General features: G+C 48.0%; 1 protein-coding gene across 4 annotated transcripts in view; it reads left to right on the plus strand.

Annotated features, from left to right (window-relative positions):
- Nucleotides 1-22,629, plus strand: part of OTOF (otoferlin) — a 95,850-nt gene that overhangs the window by 14,166 nt on the left and 59,055 nt on the right. For all 4 annotated transcript variants that reach the window (XM_041755249.1, XM_041755247.1, XM_041755250.1 and 1 more), the window contains exons 2-3: nucleotides 1,274-1,332; nucleotides 15,916-16,004. In XM_041755249.1, the coding sequence (XP_041611183.1) occupies nucleotides 1,274-1,332; nucleotides 15,916-16,004 (148 nt within the window). The remainder of the gene's footprint in view (nucleotides 1-1,273; nucleotides 1,333-15,915; nucleotides 16,005-22,629) is intronic.

Genomic DNA, 22,629 nt, shown 5'->3' on the forward strand with positions numbered 1-22,629 from the left:
TGGGTGTTGGGGGCGGGGGGAGTTGTATACAGGATCCTGTTATGCATGCAGCTTTTTTTTCCCCTTTGGTGAACAACTGAAACATGCCAATAAATTAATCCTAAATAATAATTTCTTCTTAATGCCACCTACCTCTGGGGTTCTCCTCATAGGAATTACAAGTCCTTCCCACATGCTTCCACCCCCCACACACCAAAAAGACAAAACATCCCCTTTGAAACAATATTTATCTTTCCTTCTCTGTACCACTTCTCTGTCTCACATAACACTGTATCTTGGAGTATGGATTATATAGTATTGATCCGACAACCTGTTCCAGCTCATACTAGACCATCAGCTCCTTGTGGGCAAGGATACTGTGCGCTTTATCCATCCCTTTATCCTGAGTCTCCAGGAGGTAGCCTGGTACCTTGTAGACTCCAGTGAATGTTTCCCCAAGTAAACTAAACTGGCCTGGGTGTCCCACACACTGCTCACCCCATGTCCACACCCCCCCCCCAACCTGGTTCTTCCAGCAACCTGGTTCTCCCAGGATGGGATAGAAGAGCGGGCAGCTTGGCTTCTGTCCTGGTAGGTGGTGTATGGATGTGGGATGGTGGGGGCTGGGAAAACGTGTCCGTATCACATTCGATAGTACCCACGCCAGTGTTAAAAGGAGGGGCTGGCTTGTGGGAGAAGCCACTTCAGGCTTTCCTCTCCAAGGGTGCCAGAAAAATGAATGAGAGAGTAGGAGTAGTAAAGTCCCTTGGCTTCCAGGGGAGGAGGGTCTGGGGTGTGCCTGGTTGTCCCGGGGCCTGGCTTGGGCAGGAGCTCCTGGGCCTGGCTGCAGACACAGGCACAGAGGGGGCGCTGCCAGCTGGCAGGGCGCCCGCTGCCCTCGGACCAGGCTTCTGCTCGGGGCAGCTGCAGGCCAGGGAAAGCCAGCAGAGCCGAAGAGACAGCAAACAAGGCCAGGAAAGCCACCGGGAGAGCAGCAAGGTGGATCAAAGAGTCCAGGGCTCCCCTCTCACGCCTATACCTCTGACCAGCCTGTCCCTTTTTATGTCAATGTCCCATTTGTGAAGTGGAGCTAGCGGCCTTTGACCTGCATGTGTCGCAGGGCTCCCAAGGGGGTCAGATGAGACAATATGGGAACTTGCCTCATCTTGGGGGAGCACTGCACATGACATGGGGCCCCCAGTTGATAACAAGTGCTATGTGGATCCAAATGCTGTGGTGGCGAGTGCCAGGTGGAGGTCTGACCCCAGGCTTCTTGTCCTTTTTCCCCACCCAGGGCAAGCCTTCTACTCCCGGGTGCTGGAGAACTGCGAGGATGTGGCGGACTTCGACGAGGTAGGATGCCCTGCGGGGAGCTCAAGCCCCAGCCATAGGGGCACGCTGGCCCCAAATGCCTCCCCACCTCTCCCTTTGCCCAGGAGAGCTGGGTGCGGAGTGACCCAGGCCCAGCCCACAGCCTGCTGCCCTCGGGGGGATTTTTGTTCTCCAGAGAAAGGGCCCGCAGGTGTTATAGGCCTAAAAGTGAGCCCCCAGGTGCGCCTGGGTGACTCAGTCGGTTAAGTTTCTGCCTTAAGTTCAGGTCATGATCCCAGGGGTTATGGGATCAAACCCCACATCACGCTCCCTGCTCAGCACGGCGTTTGCTTCTTCCTCTTCTGCTCCCACTCCTGCTCCCCCTGCTTGTGCGCAAAATTAATTAATTAATCAATTATTATCTTTTAAAAAGATAAAATAAAATAGTAGCAAGCCCCCAGCTGAGGTGAGGGCCCAGCAGCACAGAAGAGGGGCTTCCCTCCCCACTTCCCTGGGCACACGGAGGGCTCAGGCTAACCCTACCTGGGCTTCCGACAAAGCCAGTCTCGTATGGATGGCACTCTTGTGTCTCTAAGAGCTGTTGAGGTACTTTTCCCACTGCATCTCCCAAAAAAGCTATTTTTCTTTTGAACCTTGGGCTCAGAGGGTTGAGTGCCCCTGTTTATGGCACATTATCTCATTGTTCCTACTACCCTACTCTTGTTCTGATGTATGTTTTGTGTGTCATGTATGTGTCATTCTCCTTTATCCACATTCCTTCCTTTCGTCTACAACCACTCTGATGTGTTTAATGTGGAACCTCTGGTTTCCTGTATGTCCTCACAAAATTTGTGTGGCTATCTTGTGAAGATATAACTCATGTTTTAGTTAAATGGCATTGTGTTACATATTTTATTTTATTTTATTTTTTTATTTTTTTATTTTTTGTGTTACATATTTTACTTCACCGAGCAAGATTTTTCAGTTCCATCCACGTTGCTACGCTAATCTGCTGCTTCTCCCTGCCGTACAGAACACTGTGGGCACATCCAACACACATGAGGGTGTTTGGCCACCCTGGTTTGTCTGGGACCAAGGGGGATCCTGGCACACAGACTGTAAGGGATAAAATGGGAAAAATCCTGGTCAAATTGGGATAAATTGGTCATCCTGCGGATCCTTTACCTAATAATTCCTCCAGAGAGTAACTTCCAACTTGCCTCTGAAACCACATGCGAGGTAATCAGAAGGCAATGAATATTCTTATGCATGTCCTCTTTGGACTTCTGTGAACATTTCTCTAGAGTACACACCAGGATCTGAAATTGCTAGCTCACAGGGTATGCTTACTCAGCACGGCCAAGGTCTACACTTCTACCAGCAATGTGAGAGGACCCCTGATTCCCAATCCTCATCTACATCTAGTGGTATTCAGCTCTCTGATCTTCACCAGTCTAACAGTGTGCCTCGTTTTTTTTAAATAGTATATTTAAAGTTTCCTTTTTCGTAAATTGCCTGTTCATATTCTTTTCCCTTTCCCCCTGTTGGTATAGCTAGTTGTCTTTTTCTTATTGATTTGCAGTAGCTCTTTATGCATCCAAGATATCAACCCCTTGTTGAATTTCGAGATTGAAATTTCTCTTAGTCCGCCATCTATTAGCTTTGTCCCCTCACTGATTAGAAGTCCTTAATCCTGGTGTGTTTTCAAGTTTTGCTGAAGATATATTTACACTCTTCTAGATTACAGATATGTTGCCCTACATTTTCTGATTATATAATTGTATCTTTTTTTACCTTGCATGTGGTTTTAGAGGGGGCACAGTTTTATTTTTCTCCATATAAGAAACAACTTTTCCTAACATCAATTTGATAAGCAATCAATCATCTCTCCATTTAGGGTCTATGTCTTAGCCTTCTATTCTATCCCTTTAATCTGTTTGTTCTTGAACTTTATCACACTGTACTCATTAATATGACATTTTTGTATGTATTAGTATCTGATGAAGCAAGTTCCCTCTGTTTCCTCTTCTTTTTAAAGGGTGAACTGTTTGTGGACCTTTATTCTTCCAGATAATTTTTAAATAAGTTTATCAAATCCTTCCAAAAACCAACCAAAATTTTGATTAAGTTCCATTGGATTTAAAAATCAATTGAGGAAGATGTCAATTTTTTATAATATTAAATCATCTACTCAAATTATCCACCTCCCTTTACTGGCATTTTTAAGTTTACTGCATAGAAGTCGTATGATCTTCATTATTTTCTCTTATTATTTTTAAAAGATCTATTTATTTATTTATTTATTTATTTATTTATTTATTTGAGAGAAAAAGAGAGAGAGAGAGCACCTAAACAGCTTGGGGGACAGAGAGAGGATATGCAAACAGACTCCCACTGAGCAAGGAGCCCATTGCAGTGCTCGATCTCACAACCCATGAAATCAGAACCTGAGCCAAAACTGAGTCAGACGCTTAACCAACTGAGCTACTCAGGCACCCCAATCTTGATTATTTCCGAGACTCTTTCTGGTTTTATTGTTATCATGAATGGTGTCTTGATTTTGCTACATTTTTTTTTACTATTGCTGACTTAGAGAAATGCTTTTTTTTCCTTTAGAAGTCCTCTTTTATCTGGCAAACTTGCTGAGGTCTCTGACTTGTTTTTATATTTATAGTTTGTTCTGTTTTGTATATAGGTGATCATGTCATCTACAAAAAGAGGTTTTATCTCTTCCCTTCAGTCCTATCCCCTTATTTCTTTGTTTTTCCATGGAGCATTGACCATGATTCCTAGTTCTATGTTAGACAGTAATGGTGATTGGTGGGCATCCTTTCTATGTCCCCAGTATTAAAAGGAATAAGTGCATCTAAAATTTTGTTATCATATATACTTGCTGTAATAGGATCTTACTATTTGTCTAACTAGTTTGCTAAGAGTTTTCATTATAAAACATTGTTGAACTTTATTACAAGTTTCTTCTGCATCTATTGAGACAATCATAACTTTGCTCTTCTAGTATGTTCCATAAAGTATTTCATTTAATAAACTGTTAGATTCAACTAGCAAATATTTTTATGCAGCATTTTTGCAGCTACATTTGTAAAGCTTTCATCATTTGATAATGCATAAAATTTTCTGGAACACCATGCATAAAATAGAGATTTGCTCTTCCTTGACATTTTGGAAGAACCACATGCAATGGCATCTAAGTTTGGATGGTTTAGGGAAGGGGTTCTTCAACCCCCTTTTCAATTTCTTTGTGTCTTCTTGCACCAGTTTTGGATTTCTATATTTTTCTAGACATTTAAACATTTCATCTAGGTTTTCAAATTTATTAGCACCTATTTGATTGTAAAGTTTTTAAATTGTTTTAAAATATTTTTTGTGCCTATACTGATTTCCCCTTTTGTATTCCACACTGCACTTATTTTTATCATCCTTCTGTTTTTCTTGGTCTTGCTAAAGATCTGTTTATCTTATTAATCTTTGTAAAGAACTAGCTTTTGGCTTCGTTAATCTCTTCTGTTGGGGCAGCCCTGGTGGTGCAGCGGTTTAGCGCCGCCTACAGCCCAGGGCGTGATCCTGGGGACCCTGGATTGAGTCCCACGTCGGGCTCTCTGTGTGATGCCTGCTTCTCCCTCTGCCTGTGTCTCTGCCTCTCTCTCTCCGTCTCTATGAATAAATAAATAAATAAATAAATAAATAAAATATAAAAAAATATCTTCTGTTGTTCACTATTTCATTATTTCTGCTTTTTTCTTAATTATTTCCCTTCTCCCTGTTTATTTTATTTATTTATTTATTTATTTTGCTCTGTGGCTCTTTTCCTAACTTCCTGAATTGAGTGCTAAGCCTGTTATTTTTAACTTTTTTATTTCTTGATAAATGTGTTTAAAGATATAAATTTTGCTCGATATTAGCCACATCCTACAAAATTTTTTTTTCAAAATTTTATATGTAGTATTTTCATTACCTTCAGCTTTAAACATTTTTTGTATTTCTTTATGATTTTCTTTTAAACCCAAGAGTTATATAATAATGTTACTTAGTTTTGATACATATGACATGTTAGAGTCTCATTTTGTTCGTTTCTAGTTTTCTTGCATTATGATCAAAGAGCACAGTCTGTATGATAATGATACTTCAGAATTTATTGGGACCTTGATTAGGGCCTCTGTGCATGGTCATAAATACTCCCCCTGCCTAAAAGGAATGTGTTCAGTAAAGGGTTCTCTATAGAATACAATATAACTTCAAGCTTTTATAAGTTCAGGCTTCTTAGTTGTACTATTCAATTCTTAACCTTTTTTAAAGATTTTATTTATTAATTCATGAGAGAGAGAGAGAGAAAGGCAGAGACACAATTCTTCACCTTTTCTGCTCATTTTTCTCTTCTTGATTTCAGTTTCAAAAATTATTGCAATAAAATCTACTTCTACAATTTCTGATTTACATCTTTCTCCCTGTAGCTGTCATTTGTTGCTTGATGTGTTTTGAAACTATATTACTAATAAGTTCTATATGTTCATGATGGCTATATCTTCTTATCTATTTTTCTTTTTCCTGGTACTTAATATCCTTCTCTGTCTGATATGATGTTTTTTTGCATTGCTTTCTATTTTGCTAGATGTTGAGATTATGATCTCAGCTAATTTTGGTTCATTTGCCTGGTCTATCTCTTTCAGTTCTTTAATTTTCTTGGTATATCTTTTTTCATGTCTCCATTTTCAGTATTTCTGTGCTATTAAATTCAAGTGTGTCTTTTTAGGGCATGTATTTGTAGATTAAATTTTCTTTCCCACTAGGAGACTGTGTTTTGATTAGTTTTATCCATTTACATCTATTCTAATTGCTATTTTTATTTTTATTTCTACCACCATCTTATTTTATATTTTCCATTTGCTGTCCTTTTTGTTTGTTTGTTTTCTTTTCCCCTTTCCAGCTTTCCATGGAATAGATCGGGTTTCCTTTTGTTAAGTGAAAAGTTATACATTCTATGTTTTCAAGGTAGTCACCCTTCCTTGGTCCCTGTTGATAGCTGGAAAATAAATCAGTAATTATAATTCCCCCATCATGGCAAATATTGTAATACTCTCTCTCCTAAGCCTCTTTGATTTCCCTACCTCAGCCCACACTGTCTAGATTATACAATTTTCATTCCAGGTTCTTATGAATATGTGTTTTCCTTTTCTTTTTATTTGCCCTAGCCTTCTTTATCTTTTTTGAGGACAACAAAAGTCTTCACCAAGATATCTGATCACCTTTTCTTCTCCTATCTCCTGAAGCATCTCTTGGCACTGTTTTTCTTTTTATTTGAGTACTTTCTCTAAAAGCCATTTCAATTTGGGTCTTTGCATAGCCAACCCTCTAAATCTTTGTAAATCTGAGAATAGTTTCTTATTTCTTCAAATTTGAACAAGACTTTCACTAGATATAAAATTCGAAGCTCAAAATTCTTTCCTTTACTTCAGAATAGCAGTGCCTATTGCTGTTGAGAAGTCTGAAGGCCATCTGTTTCTTGTACCTTCAAGTGGAATCTTTTCTTTTTCCCTGGGGGAGAAAAAAAAGTGTAATTTCTTTATCTTGATATTCTCAAATTTTATTATAATGTGTCTGACTGTGGGGTTCCTTATTGCTCCCGTTTCGCACTATTTTGTGAGCTCTTTTCAAAGCCAAGGCTTTTCATCTTTCATTTATTATAGCAAATTCTACCTCCATTTTTTCCCAAAGGTTCCTTCCATTCAGTTTTTATATTGTTCACTTCTCTGCGACTCCTGTTATCAGATGCCGCTACTTGCATCTCTAACTGCCATTTCTTTGCTTTTATATTTTTATAAAAGGACCTATCAGTCCTTTCCTGCTTTTTTCTGAGTTCTTCAAAATGATCTTCCGATTGACTAATTTGTTCTTTCTTTCTTAGTATCCCTTGTTTTTGTTTTGTATTGCTAATATATGTCTTTATGGTCCATTTGTTCTAATGATCCTGCCCTTGTGGTATATACTGCTCAAGATGTTGTCTTGCCTGTAGAAGAAATGTCTCTCCAAGTGTTTGTTTACTTTACCCAGTTCAAGTGCCCCTGGGATCAGCTACCCTGTCTGCTGACCAGTCTGGGGAAGCATCAAAACCAGCTGTGTCAGGCCCTAGCGGTTGAAAGCACCACGGTGGCCCCAGTCACCACAGAAACAGGCAAAGTCTCCTCTCTAACCCTTTAAGGAGAAACATGGTGGCCAGCAAGCAGGCTAGATTTTTAACAAACTAGTTTTGAGGTTTCACTGAGAGGAGGTCCATGAAAACCTATCTTGGCTGCTCCCCAGCCTTCCCCAGGGAGCCTCCATCCTCCCCAACACAGATCAGCTCAAAGAGGCTTTGGTCTCTTGTTTCTCACAGTTGTTTGTCTGTTTGTGTGTTACTTACTAGAATCTGTATTTCCCTCTTGCTTCTAGAGTTTCTCCAGGGTTGACTTTGGGGTAAGAACCAGCAGTCCTAAGTTACCATCCTGGCATGAAACAGAAGCTCTGCTGTGACCCCCAGAATAGCTTACCCCTTCCTTCTTGGGCTTTGCTTCTCACCTTTGGCTCAGCTGGTTGGAAGGGCCTCATGGAAGACTATTTGTGCCCTTTGAAGCTGGTATTTAGCTGAGCAGCCACCAGGCTGAGGGGCCACCCAGAACCCCTGTCTCCTCCTCATGTTGGGCCCATCCCACACAGTGTTGCTGTGGCTATATGCCCACAGCTGCAGGCACAGGGAAGCAAGGCCTTGGCCTTCTCTCCTGCACTCAAAAGTAACTACTGACCATCACTGCTAGCAGGCTGTGCCCTCCACAAGGACAGTTCTGTTCTAGACATCTTCCACCCCTGGCTGTGTCACTTTCGGTTTGTTTCTCAGTCTCTGTTACCCATGTGTCAAGTGAACCCAATGATAGGTATGATGAACAAAATGAGGGATGATGGGGATGATGGAACCATGGCTCCCTACTATGCCGGCATCTTGGCCTTGGGCTTGCCCCACTATGCAACCTATGCTTCCCTCCCTTCCCCTTTACATCAGTCAGTGCCCGAGAGGAGGGGTTGGTTGAGTGAAGACACTGGATCACTCCCTCACAGTCCTGCTTTCCGGGGCCTCTGCCTCTGATCATCCAGGCAGAGCATCTGACTCTCTCCTTCTCTTCAAGTCTCCCAGGGGACTTGTCCACCCAGGCCTCAGCCAATGAGCAACCTGATGCCCCTTCCAAGGGTGCTGCCACCCCTTTCCATTAACTGCACCCCGGGACACCTGAGCCACAGGTATACATGACATTCAAAGTTAATCACCGTGTCCTTCCTCTTCCCAATGCTGCCCAACATGGGGCGAGTGGAGAGGCAGTCCCTGCCGGCCCCAAGAACAAGCATGGGGCCATGTTCTGAGTGCCTCCTGTCTGCCAGGCTAGGATACCCCAGAGGGGGAAGCAGGCTCAACAGTGCATGAGGATCCATGTAGGAACTTGGGCATGGAGGAGCCTCTGGTTCCATGGTTGGGGGGGCGGGGCTCAGAAGCCAGGGAGTAGTAAGCAAAAGCACAAGGCCAGAGTAGGAGAGTTGCCCCAAGATGGGGAGAAGTGGTCCTCACCTGGGAAAAGTTCTACCCATTCATGAGCTGCCTGGGAAGTTTCTGGTGGTTGCAGTGGGGAACCGACTGGCACTTCCTGGAATGGGGGCCAAGGATGCTAAATGACTTGCAAAGCTCAGGCCCTCCCACACTGTGAGGACTTGCCCCTCACTTCCGTGGGGGAGCCCCATCTGACAATCATGGCGGCAGCTTTGAGCAGCAGCATTGCTTCCTGAGCAATCCTCTTCCATCCAATCTCCACGGCAACCTACAGATAATGAAGCTCTGGCTCAGAGAGCATGTATCCTTCCCAAGGGCCATAAGTAGCAAAGCCAGCATTCTAAGTCCATGCTTCAATTAGATTATAAACCCATTCCAGAGGCAGCAGTAGGAAGCTGCTCCTGGGCCTGACCCCCACCACCCTTCAAGGCCATGTTGGTCTTCCATGTGTCCTGCCACCACTCCTCCCTCTGAGGAGTAGCCAGCAGTCTAGCAACGACTGACCAGCAGTGCACCCCCACAAAGCAGGGGAGGCAGCCCTCCACCCCCTGCTCAAGGAGGGCCCAGGGGCCTGGGTCTGCTCAGCCCTCAAAGAGAGTCTGAAACTGCACCTGTGCTTTCACCTGCCTCCCCAGACTGGAGTAGATAAATCCTAAATTTCCTCTCTGGTCCCTGAAAGAGACAATCTACCTGTGGTTCCAGAAGAAGCTTGGAAAAAGAATATCATTGGCCCCGGCAAAACTTCTGAAGGCCCTTTTGCTTTTCAGAAAGTCTCTTTTCTCATGTTTACTGTGCCCAGGGCCCTCAGAACCAACTCAATGAGGTACAAAGAGCACTGGCCTGAGAGTCCTGAGAACTGGTCTACGGTCCTCCCTGAGATGTTAACAAACTCCATGGCCTTGGACTGGCCACTCAACCTCTGGACCTCAGATTCCCCTTTTGTAAAATGGGGATAAACTCCTTGCTCTGCCTGCCTTTCAGGACAGTTGCATGGCTGAAAAATGAAATAGAAGACAAGATAGCAAATGTCTCTCCCTTCTCCGCTCAGACAAGGGTGAGAGGGACTGCTGCAGGCTGGCCTGAGGAACCTGAGTAGTGGGGAGGTGGCCTTGGAAGAAAGACAATGCTTCAGACAACAATGGGTGGAAACAAAACCTGGATGTGGTGTCTCCTTTCCCTGAGATTGGAACCTGAGCCCCTGCGTTTAACCTACAGCTCTAGAGGAGGAAGGGGGGCGGGGGGAGAGAGAGAGAATGGCATTGTACCAGGCCAGCAGCTAGCAGAGGCCCCTACCCTGGGGGAAGGAGAGTAGTCCCCACACTGCGCCCACCCTAAGCCAGTTTGATTTGGCTCTAAGCCAGGAGCAATGTGGACCGGACTCCAGAGGTGAGGCCAGAAGAGCAACAGTACTTGTAGGAATAATAAGGAGAGCAGCTGCTATGTAGTGAGCACCTAGTGTATGGCAGGATGGGCTGAGAGCATCAAACAAGCATTATAACTCACTGGGTTAGAATCATTCTAGGTGATAAGTAGCCACAATCAGGGTTTGAACCCAAGTCTATTTGATTCCAGCACGTATGGTCACTTGCAAAGTGAACCTGCCTTCAAGCGGCTCAGTCCAGGGGGAGAGGGACCCAGTACAGTCAAAGATGGACCACAGGTCTTCTGAGCCCAGAGGAGGGAGAAGTCATTAGCCTGGGAGTGAGGAGGCCAGGGGCTGGCCTCACCTGCCCACCTCACTTGTACCTGGAAGTCATGGGCTCTGAGCTCCATGGGGCTAGGAATGCACCTGTCTGGTTCATCAGTGGCCTAGCCTCCAGCACAGGGCACAGGAAATATTGCCAAGTGAAAGAATGAACCAAAGAATGAACCTAACTTGAATCTTGGGTCTTTAAATTCCCAAGACAATCCTTTTCCATTGCATTCTAAAGCTTTGCAACACATTCCAATTTCCTCTCCAGATCTGGAGGACTGTCCCTTGATGATTTAGGATATTTCCAGACCTAGTCAGTGAGGAAGCTCGAATAATCCAGGTCATCCTCCACCTCCTCAAGGAAACCTTTCCGTGGGTCCTAGATCTCTGGGGCTGATAGGATGCAGAACCCTGTCACCCGGGTCAGCACTTGCCAGGTCAGGGCCAAGGCTCGGGCTGCCGAACTAGGTCACGGCTCCTCATTCCCAGGGATCCTGAGACCCCTATTCTGAAGGGAGGTCCTCCTTTCCTCCTCCAGCCCCTAACACTTGCCAATGTTCCTATCACGGTCGCAATTTCAGGTCTCTTGCAGAACCAAGAAATGCCCCCGCCTCCTGTACTGTCCACAGTGCCATGTACAAAACCTGGCACAAGGAGGCACTCAATAAACCCAGAAGGTGTTCAGAAAACATTTGCCCCTGAATGGGGTTTGCTGGTTGGTGACATCTTGAGTGACAGTGTTTGGCTTAGCTACTATCTGAATCCCCTAGAGTGTTTGAAGGCTGGCAGGGTAAAGAATCTTAAATGCTGCACGGATTCCCTTGGCCCAGTCTCTAGGCCACCAATGTTCAGAGCACCTCAGAAATAGAAGGCACAACTTTCAGCTGTTGTGGCCACAGAAAGAAAGTCACACTGGTACCTTCTCAGGCTGGAGAGAGGCCCTTTGTTCCCAGAAACCTCCCGTAGTGTTTGCAGCACCATCCCCAAGAATGCCAGGCCTCCAGAACTCTGGCTTCCAGAACTAACAATACAAGAAGAATCACTATGATAGGCCACCATGTTGGTCGTACTCTCACCCTGGGCCAGGTTCTGTGCCAGCGCATTGCCAGCCTCACAATAACCCCAAGAAGCAGTACTGTGACCCTCACCGTCCACTTCACAGAAGAGTAAGCTGAGGTGTGGAGAGATGAACTGACCCACCCAAGCTCACTCGCCGCCAGCCCAAGCAGCCATTTTGAGGCTCATTTGTTGAGTGAGGGCCTACTGTGTGCCAGGCCCTATGCCAGGTGTAGGGAGACCTCTGTGGACAAGACAAAACTGGACCTGCCCACTCTGCTCATGCTCTGAACTACTCTGAGAGCAATAGTCAAGGTATCTCTGGAGTTCTTGGGGACAACAGAAGGAGAAGGAGCAAAGCATTGGTGTGTGGAGGAGAGACAAGGCCCAGAGCATGGAGCCCAGCTCTGCCACTGATGTCAGGCCTCCCCAGCACAAGTCTGACTCTTAGAGAGACTGCATGGGGGAGTGTCACAGTTATCTAGAGCTGTGGAACGTACTACCCCGTTCTCCACATTCTAGGGTTTCCCATGATTCTGTGGTTGGCTGGGCTCAGCTGGGTAGTTCTTCCACAACCAGCTGGAATACCTGGGGTGTCCCTGTGGCCTTGGGTTCTCCAGGACCTCTCTCCACGTGGTCTCGCCAGCAGGGTAGCTTAGACTTCTTTACCTGGCAACTGACTTCTGAGAGGCCCTGCTCTTATCTCAACTACTAAGCTACATTACCACATAATAGCTGAATTACTTTGGACAAATTCGTTCTGAGCCTCAGTTCCATCATCTGCAAAGTGGGGATTAAATTGTATAATATACGTAAAGTGTGGAGCCAATGCCTGGCACACGATCAGCACTCAAGAAATGAACACTTTGGTTGCTGTCAATCTAGGATTGTCAGAGCCACAGACTATCTCTGAGATTCAGCCTCAGCTAATCTCCGGCTTCAGGAGAAGGTGCAGTGTGGTGGGTCAAGATCTGAGCTAAGTATCAGGAGCCTTGAGTTCCAATCCTGCCTCCACCACCACCCAGCTGTGTGTCCTGCAACACCTCTCATACCCTCCACATCTCCCTGTGTGAAAGAAGCACGTCTCGGCCATATTGCTGTGAGCCTGGGTTATTAGCAAAGAGAGCTCTGAGAAGTACCTAATTCTACCCAGATGTGCTCTGCAGGGTTCTGAGGGGGAGTGCACAGGCCCGGGACCTCCTGAGCCCCTAAACCTCCCCTGTGGTCTTACTGTGCTCTCTATACATCAGTACACATCTCCCCAACTGGTGGAAAGGAAGTAACAACAAAAAGGAGGAGACAATGAGAAACAACATTTTTTTTTTTTCTGGTAAAAGAGAAATGGGAAATAAGCAGACCAAGGCAGAGAGGTGGTCAGAAAGTGATGGCAAGAGAGGGAGAGGCGGTGCAGGGTCAGGGAGATGAGGGGTCAACCCCAAACAGGTAGAAAGTCCCCACAGGGAAAAACCAAATAAAATAAGTCATGCCTCTAATTTTCCTTGAAAGGATTTCTGCTGATCCTTTGTGTTCACTTCATCGATGTAACTGCTCGACACCCCTCCCTGTCACAGCGCCACTTCCACAGTGACCTCCTTTTCCTCTAGTCTTTCTCTCCTTCCAAAGTTGAGACCCCACCCACACACTCTCAGGGGGGAGCAAACACCCACCTGCTTCATCCCCAGGAAATGCAAAGCTCAGAGGCTCCACAGGCCTCTTCCCGCAGCACTATGGCTGGTGAGTTGGGCCTTCATGAAAGAGCTTATTTCCCTGCAGCTCAATTAAAAGCAACTTCATTAAGAAAACCACACACTCAGCCAAGCTGGAGGCATCCAGACAGCAGGAGCAGAAGCGCGCTAAATGAGGCCTGCGGGCCAGGGCCTCCAAAGTCCTCCCCAGGCCTTGCTCAGAACCCTCTCCCTCCATGGCCTTCACCCCTTCTCCTTGGGCTGCTTCCTCCTCTCTCACCTGCTCACTCCAGCTGGCCCCTCCCTGGGACTGAGGAGAGTGACATGAGGCCATTTTCCTGAGACAGGCCCTCTCTGCACCCTTAATGTCTTGCCAAGCTGGCCCGGTGCCCCCCAAACCTCCAGGTTCCCAATCTGGGAAAAGGAAGCTTTGCAATGGCTTGCAAGGCCAGGCTCCCAGAGGCGCCCCCCCCACCCCTCTGCTCGGCCACCACCCACAGAGTTCTCTGAATCATGTTCCTTCTAGAGGCCTGGCTTCTCTGTGTATGAAACAGAGCATGGGAGCAGCCTTTTGAGTTATAGTAAAGACTAAATGAATTAGTGAATCTAAAGCATTCAGACCTTTGCATAGTGAAAAGTCCTTTATAGGGGCGCCTAGGTAGCTCAGTCAGTTGAGCATCTGCCTTTGGCTCAGGTCGTGATCCCAGGGTCCCGGGATTGAGCCCCACATCGAGCTCCGTGCTCAGTGGGGAGTCTGCTTCTCCCTGTCCTTCTCCTTGTGTTCTCTTGCTCTCTGTCAAATAAATAAAATCTTTAGAAAAAAAATTCTCTATAAATGGCAGCTATTAGTAAGATTACTATCGTTATTATTTCTTTCTAGCCTAGCGGCAGTCTGGATTCAGTGAGTATGAAAATGAAACAAATTTAAAAGTCACTGCTTTCCACCTTTCTGTCAAAATCCCATCGCTCCCATCTCTTAGCCGCATTGTGAGCAGACCTCAGAGCTTTCTGGTCATCTTCAGTTACTCATGGTCCTGTCCAGAAAGGTTTGCTGTCCAGGCTATTCCAGTCTGGCATCTTCTCTGGGCCTGGGCCTGGCCTTCTCGCTTCTGTCCGGCTTGTGGCTCCAGACATGGATACCTGCTCAGGCCCTCCTCATCCTCTCCCCGCTCCAGCCTGGGGTGGTGGACATGGTCTGATTCTGGGGGGGGTGGCACCGCCCACTCTCTGTGGTGGGGCAGCTTCTCTGGCGAGCTCCAGCCAGCTCAGGAAGCTGTCAGCACGGCCGACCTGCGAACCCTGTCTGTCTGTCTCATAGAGCACCGTGTGGGTGGGTTCTGCAGGGAACCTGAGCGGCCCACCATGTAGTAGGGATTTCCAACTGAGGACACTTGACCCCACCCCACCTCAGCTCCAGCCCTGGGTCACCCAGGCTGAGGACCCCTCCCTGGAGGGCAGGCTTGCTGAGCCTGGCTGCCCTTCGCAGCACCCACTCACTTGGCCCCACAGAGCAGAAATCACACACTTGACACACCCTGCACTGGCACTGTCAGACTCCTTATGGCCATGGTGCCTCACGGGTCTCCCTAGAGGTCTGAGGGACAGACCAATTAGTCTACTGCCCGGGCAGATGTGACTGGCAACTTGCATGCCAGGCCTCCCTTCCTGCCAGTGCCTTAACCTCTCTGAGCAATTCTCCAAAGAAGGGGCCACAGAAATGCCTGGGATGTGACTGTTGCCACCGTTCCCTTTCCCAGTCTTCTTCATACCCCAGAAAGAAGAAGGGCTGGGATGGGGGTAGCAGGCCTTTGAAGAAGCCCTGAGGCAGCTGCCCGGTTCTGCCTATTGGCAGCTCTTTTCAGAGGATGGGTACTTAGCACCTCTAGCCTCTATTTTGGGCCCTCATTGCCATTTCTAGGACATCAGGAAAAATCCCACTCAACTTCCTGCTCATCATTATTATCGATTTAATAATGAAGCCAAGATAGAAGTGGGGAGGGTAAATATAGAAACAGCATGTTGGAGACAGGCTGCCTCTCCTCTGTGGACCTGACCCTAATAACACCAAACAGCTAAAATCTGTCCCCAGAGTTAACATTGCCAGGGTGAGGGGTGATTTGACCTGAATGGGGGAGCCCAGGACCTCCCGCTTAGACTGACCAAAAAGATTCTGGCCAGAGAGAGCTGGAAGCTTATAACTCCACTCAGCACACAGCAAAAACTGAGCCTATGCCCACAATCCTTGCTGTTACCCTGGAGCCCACTCCATCCTGGCTGTGCCACCCACTCCTGAGTGCACCCCAAGAATTAGGCTGAGAGTCAGAAGTACTGGTTAGGCCCAGGTTCTTGCACTCACCCCGTGACCTTGGGTAGGTCACTGGACGTCTCTGAGCGCCATCTTTGTAAGAGGCATGGGTCACAATACCCATGTTACAAGGTGGTGGTTGGAATTAAATGAGATTCTCAGTGTGAACTTTATCCCTGTGGAGCACTGGGCCGAAGTGGAGGGCCACCCTACCAGGGATCTGCCTCCTAAGCCTCTTCCCCCCACCCCCCCACCCCCGCCATCATTTCCATCTAAGGCACAGCTGTCTCTCTCTCCCTAGACCTTCCGGTGGCCAGTGGCCAGCAACATCGACAGCAATGAGATACTCGAGATTCAGATCTTCAACTACAGCAAAGTCTTTAGCAACAAGTAAGTGCCGGGTGGGAGAGGTGGGGCCTAAAGGGGCTGGGGCCCTGCCTTGCTCCTTGGGCTGCCCTCTCCTTTGGGCTTTAAAGGGGACTCACACCCACAGCCTACCCTGGATTGATTGTCAAAGACCCCCTTCCTGGCTCTCTCATGTTGTCTCTCAGAGTCCCTCTACCCTCTCAACCATTGTCAGCCAAGAACCCCATACCCTCCCATTTGCTCCTTCTGTCCCCAGTTCCATCTCAGTTTTCTGTCTCCTTCTTTAAGTTTTCTGCTTTACACCATCCCTGGGTCACAGTAACCCAGCAGAGGAGTTAACAGAATGGCTGATAATATACTTCAATAGATCATCTACCGCCTTGAGAGCAAACTTGCCAAACTCTGAGGCAGTTTGTTGCAGTAGTTTGGGAACCAGGAAAGCCTGATTGCAGATTCCCAGTGCAGCCATCTACTGTGTGACCCAGAGCTGGTTACATAACCTCTCTGAGTTCAATCTACTCATTTGTACGAAGTCTAAGTATATACTTCGAAGGAAGCTGTAAGAATTAAATGAGATAGATATCCATTCATTCATTCATTCATTCATTCCCCATATGTTTACGAAGTGCCTACTGTGTGTCAGGCACTGAACCAGGTGCTGAGGATAGCAAGTGCCTACCCTCATAGAGCTTACATTCTTCAATGAAGCACACCTGCCACATGAGCACTATCACTACTAAGGGTTTAGTAAAAGTAGTTCCCATCCATCTCTCTGGGCAATAAGCAGAACTCAGAATGATTTGAACAATCTGGAATGGTGGCTAAACACTATAAATGTAAAGTCCTGTTTGGAGATTCAGAACCAATTGCTTTTATACCAGCTTGAGGGGGGCATGGATGAACAGTAACATGTCCAGAAAAGCATGGGGATATTACTTGCTGAGAGTGCAGTATTACTCATTAGTGGGAGGAGACTACAAACAAAAGAAAATCTGACCTAATCCTAGGTCATATTAATAGAATTATAACAATCAGAACAGGGGTAAGGGATGAGGGTTCCATTGGCCTCATGCTGGTTGGAAAGGATACCAGTAGGCAGCGTCTTGGATTGCCAGGGGAAGCGACTTAAATCTGATGAGGGGATGAGAGCCTCAAGGAGAAAACCACAGAGGACATGTCTATCCTTCCATCTATCCATCCTTCCATCCATTCATCTTTCCATCCATCTTTCTGTCCATCCATCCTTCCATCTATCCTTCCATCCATTCATCCTTCCATTCATCCTTCTGTCCTTTCATCCTTCCATTCATCTAACCATCCATCCACCCATCATCCATCTATCCACTCTTCCAGTCACTCATCAAACATTCACTGAGCAAATATTCTGTACCAGGCAGACACTGTGCTGGAGGTACTGAAGTGAGAGATTAAGTCACCACACCTGTGCCCTAAAAAGGTTTTCTGCCATTTGGAACAGGAAAAGAGATGTGTGCCCAGAGGCAGGACCAGGACCATTGCATTGCTGGGAGACAGCAGACAGCTGAAAGGTAGCCAGAGCTCTCAAGCCAGTGAGCTGTTGGGAAGTAGTGAGCTCCTCATCACTGGGAGAGGCCAAGCAGAGAGTAGACCACAATGTTGTGGAGGGGATTTTTGAACTGGGGTGGGCTGAACCACACAGGCTTCAAAGATTCTGCGGTGTTTATTGGGAGCCCATAACATCTCAGCTGAGCATGGGGTGTGGGCATTTTAGGCCTCCTGGCAGGACCAGAAGGGAAGATGTTTAAGGCAGAGAGGCAGCCTCTTGGCTTGTTGGGGTATCACATCATTCAGGCAGCTGCTATGACATCCATAAGAGAGGTTACTGAGACACCTCACCAGGCGTCCCCAAGATGAAGCAAAACTTTCTTCCCTGGGGTGAGAGATTGGGTGATCTGTGAGTACAGGAGAAACAAGAACAGGAGAAAGGCCCAGACACAGACCAAAGTGCGTGGAAGAAAAAAGAATTGGAAGCTGAGGGCCAGGAGAGGCATCCAGGCACCCCAGCAGGGACCCACATGGAGGTTTCAGAGCTTCCAGGAGCCTCAGCCAGGGTAACCCTCGTGCACAGATGAGGAAACTGAGTCTCAGGGAAGATACTGAGAACACTGGATGGTAGCAGGGCTGGGGCTAGGATGCCTATCTTCCTTCTCCCTTTCTAATCCTGGACCTCCCAGAAAACCAGGGTATGTGGGCAGTGATTATGGAAACCACTGATACGAACAAGATTGGTGTACTGTTTACAATGAAAGCTGCTAAACAGTCACAGAAATGCTGGAAACCCTTGGAAACATCAAAACTCCTACTATAAACAAATCAGAAGTATTTGTTAAATTGGGAAATTGAATATCATCCCAGTGAATACACTGAAACTTCAGGCTTCAATTAGTTGTTCTGAAATGCCAACAAGAGAGAGCCAGAGCAGGGGAGTCCCTAACCTATTTCTCCCCTTCTTCTTTCTTTCCCCATCCTTCCTTCCCCCCACTTAAGAGGCAAGAAACCCCTCCAGGGCAGGGCTGGGCCTGCTGAGAAAGGGTCCTCTTATTTTCTTGGAAAGGATGGAAAAATGGAGTGGCCATCTCGAGGACAACACAAGGCCCATCCAGACACAGGCCAGCTTAGGGGTTGGAGTGGGAGACAGGGTGCTTGGAGTCAGATGGGGTTCTGGTCTCCCCACCCTGGAGTTGCCAGGCTCCTTCTCATTGGGCAGCTGAGCGGAGGGGGAGCCTCTGGGATTTGCACTGAGCTTAGGAGCCACCAGAACCACACCTGTGCTTGGGACAGTTCCTGGCCCCTCGCAGGTCCCCGCTTACTTTGTGGAATGAGTGAAGGAATAAATGCCCCGATGGGGTCAGGAGGCAGAGGGTGTGCAGGCTGGAGCAGTCTGGAAGCAGAAATTCAAATGGTCCTTCTTCTCCGAAAAGTTTAAGACACTCCAAGGTGACAGCCAAGTCATGTGACTGATGCTTTTGGGGAAACTGAGGTAAAGGAAGCTGGTATGAGAAGCAGAATTTATGGGCCTGATCTCATCACCACCTATCTCAGAGAAAGAGACTTGTTCTAGAAGCAGAGGGTGGCTTGGAAGCTGGACACTGACCCAGTGGTGGTAGGGGCTGCCAGGAGGATGAGACATGGTGTGAAGGAAGAGACATCAGGAGACCCCAGGTCTGCCCAGCCTGCCTTTAACAGGTCCTCCTTCAGGAACCTTGGGCCTCCTGTGAGGACAAGGTGTCAGGTCCAGAGGATCTGGGGTGTCCCCCTTTCCAGTCCGGAACAGTTGATGAAGAATGGCCTGATGCAAGCGCCAGTTTCCTGGGACTTCTGAATAATTCAGGAGCCAGGAGAGCAGTGGTGGCCTGACCAGGCCTCGGGCACTTGACACGGGCTCCCAGGGGAAAGCAATGAATTATTGACAGGCCCTGGCGCCTGGTTGCCGCTCTATTGTGGTCATTCTCTGGGCCCATCCATGCCTGAGGCCCCCCTCCCTGCTGCCCCAGCTCAGCCCACCTGGCCACTCTGGAGAGGGTGGGCAGCCAGCCTCCCCCGCGGCTGTGGGCTCTTAGGGGATGCCCTCTTTGTGATGGGCAACTTCAGTGGGCCACGTAAGAGAGGCTATCAGAAGACAAAGTCAGGTCCCATCTCCTTCACCTAACTTGGGGAAACTGAGGCCCAGCAAGGGTCCTGGCCCAGGATCACACAGCAGGGGCAGGGCAGAGCTGGCCTTCAGCTCAGACCTCCCGACCCCCAGGCTCCTTCCCAGAGGACGAAGGGCCTCACACCTCCACTTTCCAGAGAAAGGCCCCTGCTGTCCGAGGGCTTTAGGGGCGTACCCTGCCTGGTCACCCCAGGCCTCGCCCTCCCAGGCAGCTCCTCCCTGCTGACCCACCCCAAGGAGAAGAGGCAACAGGCAGACCTCACTGGGTGTGTAGCCAGGGTGGGCAGGGAGGTCTCCGGGGTCACCACACAGGCCTGAGCTGGGGCTTCCTGCACCAGCTCCCTCGCTAAAGGAGGGAGGGCTGTGGGGGGCATCCTGTGGGAAGCTGTATTAGCACACCTGTTCTAAAGCTTTGTTTTCACAGCAAGCACACCCTGGTTTTGCTTAGATGGTACATTTTGGATGGACCTGTTAAAAAAAAATTTATAAAAATGCTTTTCTTCATACTTTACATAAGACTGAGATCATCTCAATCATCCATAAATAAAATAAAAACACTGGTTTTTATTTTCATTTGGAAGAGGTTGGGGGAAACTTTCAGAAGTGAAAGCCCCCCAGCCAAATTATCCCCTGGGTTCCAGGGTCCCAGCCCCACCCTCTGGGCCTCAGACAGACCCCTGGCTCTGTGAGGCTGCACATCTGCCCCCGGAGCCTACCCTGCAAGGAAGACCTTCAGACCAGCACCCCGTGGGCCAACAGCACCCCCTCCCTTCCTGAAGTCAGTGGAGGGAGGACGGGAGGGCCTCTGAGCGCAGCAGTGTCAGAGGAGTTTCACTTGAGTGCTCTCACTGCCTCCCAGTAAAGCAGGTAGTAGCACCTCCTTTGAGGAGACGGAAAAAAGCAGGGCTCAGAGAGGTTGGAGAGCTAGCCAAAGTCACACAGCTGCCTATAGGGCCAATCCGCTTCTGCCTGACTCCAGGGTCCAGGCTCTTTCTGCTGTCTACCCTGCTCCTGTTAAGGATGTTGGCATCTAGTCTGTGTGTGGACAAGGCTTAGACCAGGGCGTGAGGAGTGGGGAGTTTGCCAGGAGGTGGGCCACATAGCAAGTGTGGTTAAAGCAGTGAGAACAGCGGTGGAGTAGCGAAAGGCCCATCACAGAGCGTCTAGCAGGGGTGGAGGACACGCTGGGCAAGCCTTCCTCTCAGGCCCTCCAAGTCTAAGGTCTGAGACTGACCTCAGTTAGCACTTGTGGGGGAATGGCTCCATCCTGCCCCCTGGGGGTGTCTTGTCACATTGCAGAGTCTCTGCTGATCCTTCCTCTGCTGTGCTGGGGCAGCTCCCAGGAAAGATGTGCCTGAGGGTCTGCAATCAGCAGGTGCTCAGTGGGTCCTACTAGAACTAAAAGGACCCATTGGCAAAGGGCAGCAGTGGACAGGGATTCCCAGCAGCATCATCAGCGTTACTTGGAAACTTGTCAGAAATACCTATTCTCAGGCCTCAGACTCCGGGCAGCGGCTGGGCCGGTGGTGACCCGGAGCTGGCTCTTACCAGCTCTAAGGGCAGATGGTGCACATCTGCCAACTCGGAGTTCAGCGACCGTTGGAAGCTTGAACCCGGCCGTTGCTGGGAGTACTGACACCACAGAAATCGGCAGGAGCCACGAGTCAGGACTGTTCTTCTCCACGGCCAGTGAGTTGTTAAACAGTTACCGGCACAACCATGGATGGGCAGGTCCCAGTCATCCATGTTTTAACAAGCCCTCCGGAAGATTCTGTTTATCCTGAAGTTTGAAAGCCACTGATTTAAAACCAAAAGAAGTGAAGCTGCCAAAAGACCTGTATTTTTCATAACTATAGTCTGTTGTTAGAATGTCTACACAGTACAGAGGCTGCAAGCCCACTGCCTCCTTGTGTCATAAAGACAAAACCAAGACTCAAGGGCAGCTGCTCCAGGTCCCATGACCCCATCCCAGCATTTCTCCTCTGTGGGCACTGCCCAAGCCAGGGAGAGGCTGGGATGCAGCCAGAAGGGAGGCCTCCGCTGGGCTGGGTCTTAGAAGCACCCAGAAGCAGAGTCAGGCTTTCCAGTGGAGGAATGGCGTGAAGCGTTTTGCCCTCGAGGAGGCAGGGCAGCTGGTGGATAGGGCCCTGAGCTTCAGAGGGAAGCATTTCCTATTTGTCCTCTCTGGCTGCTCCTACCACTTCCTCCCCTCACACGGATGGGAGGCCTTTTTTTTTCCCCCTCAAGATTTATTATTTATTAGAGAGAGAAAGCATAGTGGGGAGGGGCAGAGGGAGAGGGAAAGAGAATCCCAAGCAGACTCCAATGCAGGGCTGGATCCCACAACTCTGAGATCACAGCCCAAGCCAAAACCACAAGTCAGCCACTCAACTGACTGCACCACCCAGACACCCCAAAGGAGCATACTTTTAGCAAAACCATTTCACATTCTATGTACATAAAAAGCCATTTCTCACCTATCAGATGGTAATAAATTAAAATTTATATTTTTACTTTTTAGGCTAGGTAACTTATAAACCACATTTATTTCTTATAGTTCTTTTTTTACTCTTCCTTTTTTGTTGTTTGTTTTATTCATTTATTTTAATTTTTAAAATATTTATTTATTTATTTATTTATTTATTTATTTATTTATTCATGATAGACAGAGAGAGAGAGAGAGAGAGAGGCAGAGACACAGGCAGAGGGAGAAGCAGGCTCCATGCCGGGAGCCCGACGTGGGACTCGATCCCGGGACTCCAGGATCACGCCCTGGGCCAAAGGCAGGGGCCAAACTGCTGAGCCACCCAGGGATCCCCCATTTATTTTAATTTAAATTCAATTTGCCAACATATAATAGAACACACAGTGCTCATCCCATCAGGTACCCTCCTTAGTGCCCATTGCCCAGTTATCCCATCCCCCTACCCACCTCCCCTTCCACAACGCTTTGTTTGT

The sequence above is a fragment of the Vulpes lagopus genome, chromosome 5 (genome assembly GCF_018345385.1).
Source record: "Vulpes lagopus strain Blue_001 chromosome 5, ASM1834538v1, whole genome shotgun sequence".
NCBI lineage: Eukaryota > Metazoa > Chordata > Mammalia > Carnivora > Canidae > Vulpes > Vulpes lagopus.